The 4,514-nt window shown below is 29.4% G+C and overlaps 2 protein-coding genes across 2 annotated transcripts; one reads left to right on the top strand and one right to left on the bottom strand.

Moving 5' to 3' along the window:
• Positions 1-1,277: 1,277 nt before the first annotated feature.
• LOC139824998 (putative nuclease HARBI1) lies at positions 1,278-2,087 on the top strand (the record flags this gene model as incomplete). Its single annotated transcript, XM_071797546.1, has 2 exons — positions 1,278-1,507; positions 1,788-2,087. Coding segments are annotated over 2 exons (528 nt in total), but the record flags the coding sequence as incomplete, so codon positions are not given.
• A 43-nt stretch (positions 2,088-2,130) lies between these two features.
• Positions 2,131-4,508, bottom strand: LOC139824999 (uncharacterized). Its single transcript, XM_071797547.1, has 6 exons — positions 4,300-4,508; positions 3,818-4,067; positions 3,408-3,627; positions 2,959-3,090; positions 2,794-2,819; positions 2,131-2,747 (listed from the first exon to the last, which is right to left on the bottom strand). Exons 2-6 carry the CDS (start codon positions 4,010-4,012, stop codon positions 2,457-2,459), a joined length of 864 nt encoding a protein of 287 aa, XP_071653648.1. The 5' UTR covers positions 4,013-4,067; positions 4,300-4,508; the 3' UTR covers positions 2,131-2,456.
• Between the last annotated feature and the right edge of the window lie 6 nt (positions 4,509-4,514).

Raw genomic sequence — 4,514 nt, 5'->3', positions numbered from 1 at the left:
TATATATATATATATATATATATATATATATATATATATATATATACAAGTCGATTATTATGAGGACAAAATTTGATATAAAGTGATTATATATATATATATATATATATATATATATATATATATATGCTATCCTTAAAATAGAAAGTTATTTTTTGCTATCGTATCCATCGATGTAATGATTGAACTTCTCGCTATTACGTCAGTCTTAAATTATAAAAATTCCTATGAAGCCGGAAATTGGTCTTTCTTTTTCAATGTCAAGTAACCGAACAGAGAATATTACACATTTCTGTTATTCGTGCTCTGGCAAATTTTATGTAAAGGTGCATCAAAAAAAGGCACTGATCAAAGATAAATATTTTACTAGCATTAGAATCTGGCACAAACATTTTTATGGATCCTATTTTAACTCTCTCAAATGTAAAATTACAACTTAAATTCTTTAAGAGTTAAGTTATCACGAAATAAAATCTAATCACAAAATTAGAAATTTATACTCATCATGTAGCTTGAATATTTTAATTTATTATATCTGTGATATATATTCTATAATCGATGAATTATAATTTTTATTTTTGCAACAATGATACGGAAATGTACGTATGAGAGATTAAACAATTTGTGAGTTGAATTGTCGATCTTGCTGAAAGAGAAGGAACCGATATATATAAATATATATATATATAACTTTGAAAATATATGAAAATTAAATGTGATTATATACATTATATGTATAGTTCACAAATTATTACAAATGTGTGTTTGACAGTGGCCATGATATAGCCACAATTATTTAAGATTTTGAGATTTAGAAGTATTATAACATACGATAAAACGGCTTCTGCCTTACGGAAAGGTAGATTATTTTAAAAAGTAACCAACATATTGACAATGTTTTTGGGTAACCAAAGATTATCTGCTGCACAAGTTTAGAAAACCGAAATTTTTTAATGTACGTTATATATACAATCGCGCGTGAAAAATTCCGTTTTACAGGAATTAATAATCAGGGATCATGTAGATTAAATAATTTCCGACGCGACTAAAAATGACGAAGCCTAACAAGTACAAGGCTTTAAAAATTAAATTAAGCCTTTACTTTAGTCGAATAAATTTCAAGTTCGTCCGATAACTATATGTATGCATATAAAAATATGTTTATAAACACACGTATACATAAGTAAGTATATGTATATACACACACACACACACACACACACACACACACACACACACACACACACACAACACAAACACATTTTAATTATGTTTGTGTTTACTTCAATATAATGAAGACTGTTGTTGGACCTCGCATGGAATTTCTTGACATTGTACCGGAATATCCTGGCAGTCAACATGATAGCAGGATTTTTCAGAATTCAAGAATATATATGCAATATGTACAAGGAAAATTAAATGGAAAGCTAGTTGGTGATTCTGGTTATCCAACTTTACCATTTCTTTTGACACCAATAGGACATCCTCAAACAGACGAACAATTAATGTAAGAATATTTTTCTCGTATTCAATATTAAAAATATCACATACTCATGTATGATCAATAATCACTTTATTAAAAATATTTTTTGAGTATCAAGTAAAATTCCATTTTACATTCAGAATAACTTCAATTCTGCAAAATATGTATTCAATCAAATTGTACATTTATTCAATCCATGTCTCACATAGTTTGATTCTATTTTGCAAATAATTTCAAAATAGATTAAATTATGTGAGGCATGGATTAAATAAATAATATATAGAAATATCTCTATTATTTTCAGGTACAATGCTATTCACGGAAGAACGAGACAAATTGTAGAAAGAACGTACGGCGTATGGAAACGACGATTTCCTTGTCTCTCAAGAGGACTCAGCACAAAATTGCTATGCTCTACAACTATTGTAATAGCATGTGCAGTGCTACACAATCTTGCGCTTATATTTCGCGATGAACTTCCTGAGGATGAAGAAGACGATCCACGTGACGAATATGAAGAAGTTCCAGTGAATCCACCACATTGGCAGCCAGGAGAAGGATTTGCAGTACGACAAGCACTCATTGAGCGTTTATTTAGATAAATTTTCTACAGCACAAAATAAATTGTACAATATTTAGTCTGTCGAATGTGAATTGTATTAAGTATTGCACGTAATCCAACAACAACAAAATTAAAAAGTAAAGAAAATTGTAGATATTTGTAGGTTATGACAAAATATTTATTTTTATACGTAACAATACATATTAATATGATCTATTTTATTGTAAGTATTACACATATAATGTAGTAGCAAAAAAATAAAAAAAATGTATTTGTAAATTACAATAAAATATTTTGTACACATAACAATATATATTAATATGCTTTGTTTTATTATAAGTATTGTATTGCGTAGTTATATTGCATAATATAGGTAGTAAAATAAAAATATATATAGTATAGTAAAATCTATTACAATCTGAGTGTGTAATCTTTTTCTTTTTTTAGCAGAATTTCAGCTAATTCTGCTTTTGCTAATGATGTTCTAAGCTCTACTTTATTCATTTCTTTCAAATGAGTTTCTTTAATAGTAGCCATTGTTTCTTCATGTCTCAATTTTGCTTCTGCCATTTGTCGTTCTTGTTCTATTATATTTTTTATTCTTATAATTTTTACTTCGTCTTCCGTTTCTGTAAACTTGCGCTTTTTCACAGTCTTGTTAGTTTCACCTGTCATATCAATTTGTAATTTCGTTTTCCTTTTCTACAAACTTGGACTTTTTCAAAGCCCAAGTCCTTTTATTTTTAACTGGCAGCATCATATCAGCTATAATTTCTGTAAAAAAGATATAACATCTAAAAGTGTCAAAAAATAATTCAAAATACATACAGACATACAGATAAATTTATATATAAAATATATACATTTGTTACATATATTTTTAATTACTATCATATATTTAAATAGCACATACCTTTGGGACTTGATGTATTACTTTTACATAAAATTTTTATTGAATCGTTCTCCTTATTATTGTCTTTCATATTGTCATCTAATTCATTTTCTGCCATGTCATCCATAATATTGTGCACCAGTTGTTTTCGATCTAAAATTCAGTGAAAAAACAATGTAAAAAAAATAGCCATTTATAATAAGCGAAACGATAGCGGTTTGTAAAAAATTAATAAAACAATATTTTTAATTAAATAATAGAAAATGGCAATCACAGTGCAAGTAGAGTTTACATACATAAACATATATTATTTATATATTGGATGTGGTAGTAAATCTTTAAATATTCTTCAGTTAAAATACAATGCTTATATTTTTAAAATATAAAGATATTATTCCTTCACATATGCTCTCTCAGCTCTTATAAGCTTGTACAATTAAATTTGACAACTATTTACTATTGATAAATACACTTATCTTCTACTTCTTCATCATCCATATTTGACGAAAATAGTGTAGGAGCTGTGGCCATTAAAGAAGGTACTATTGAAGCAACATCTGGATCCAGTTCTGTGGAGGGTGTTTCTGGTCCTCCACCTGTGGCAAATTTATTTTGTTTTTCCTTTGTTATAACATCTCTTTGAGTTTGCTTTATGTTGGTCCATAGCTTCTTTAACTGCTGTACACTTCTCTATAATAATAAAAAATCATTATACGAAATGGTATGTATATACTGATAGTTTTGATAGCAAACACAATAAGAATATTTTAGCAAATTAACTCAATTGCGTATATTATACACTTATATCATATTAAGCTCATGTTTTACTGACATAACCCATCTACATAAACTAATTATATTTTATAAAATTCTCTCTTACCTCTTGCGTAATCAATGAAGAGTTGTTAAATTCTTCACAAATATCATTCCACGCACTTTCTTTCTCCCGAAGTGTACTGAAATTACTTTTCTTACATTCAATAACATGTTTATATTTATTTAATATTTGTAAAAATAAACTTTTTTTAATCGGTGTATAATGTCTACTTTTACTTTTATTATCTGCTGTTGCCATTTTTCTTTATATTCTCTTCCTTTTTCGTTTTCTTCTTTTATTAGATTCTTATAAACTGTATGTTAGGTAAATGTGCAGAATAGTGGTCTCCTTACCGATTTCGTTGAACTTAGGCTTAATCGACGCGTTTTTGCGTGAAACGAAAGAGTCTGGCAGAAAAAAGTGTCGCTCTGTCCCGCGAAGCGAGATATTAACAGTTAAAGTTGACGACTATCAGGTTATGAAACGCGTCGATTAAGCCTAAGTTGAACGAAATCGGTGAGAAGGCCACTATTCTGCACATTTACCGTATGTTTTAATTTCGTTAGCCCCCGAAAAATCAGCTTAACAACGACACTTTGCGAAATATCCAACACCGGCGACGACGACGACGGTCCCGCACTACATCGCGTTCGAGGTTATGTCTCACGCCGGAGAAGGTCGCGCAGGTGAATTAAGCACTCCGCGCTTCTCGCAACGGGACGCACACTCGAAACGACCGGTACGAGACGCGTGACGAAAA

The sequence above is a fragment of the Temnothorax longispinosus genome, unplaced genomic scaffold (genome assembly GCF_030848805.1).
Source record: "Temnothorax longispinosus isolate EJ_2023e unplaced genomic scaffold, Tlon_JGU_v1 HiC_scaffold_756, whole genome shotgun sequence".
NCBI classification, from domain to species: domain Eukaryota; kingdom Metazoa; phylum Arthropoda; class Insecta; order Hymenoptera; family Formicidae; genus Temnothorax; species Temnothorax longispinosus.
The sequence above is the reverse complement of the archived record's forward strand: the minus strand, read 5'-3'. Positions and strand labels throughout refer to the sequence as shown.

Excerpts from the sequence above, each read along its gene's own strand:
- LOC139824999 (XM_071797547.1), bottom strand. The coding sequence starts at position 4,012 with ATGGCAACAGCAGATAATAAAAGTAAAAGTAGACATTATACACCGATT. Across the intron at positions 3,091-3,407 it reads TGAAGAAGTAGAAGATAAGT|ATCGAAAACAACTGGTGCAC; the intron begins GTATTTATCAAT and ends ACTGAATTTTAG. Across the intron at positions 2,748-2,793 it reads TAGCTGATATGATGCTGCCA|AAAAGGAAAACGAAATTACA; the intron begins GTTAAAAATAAA and ends CCAAGTTTGTAG.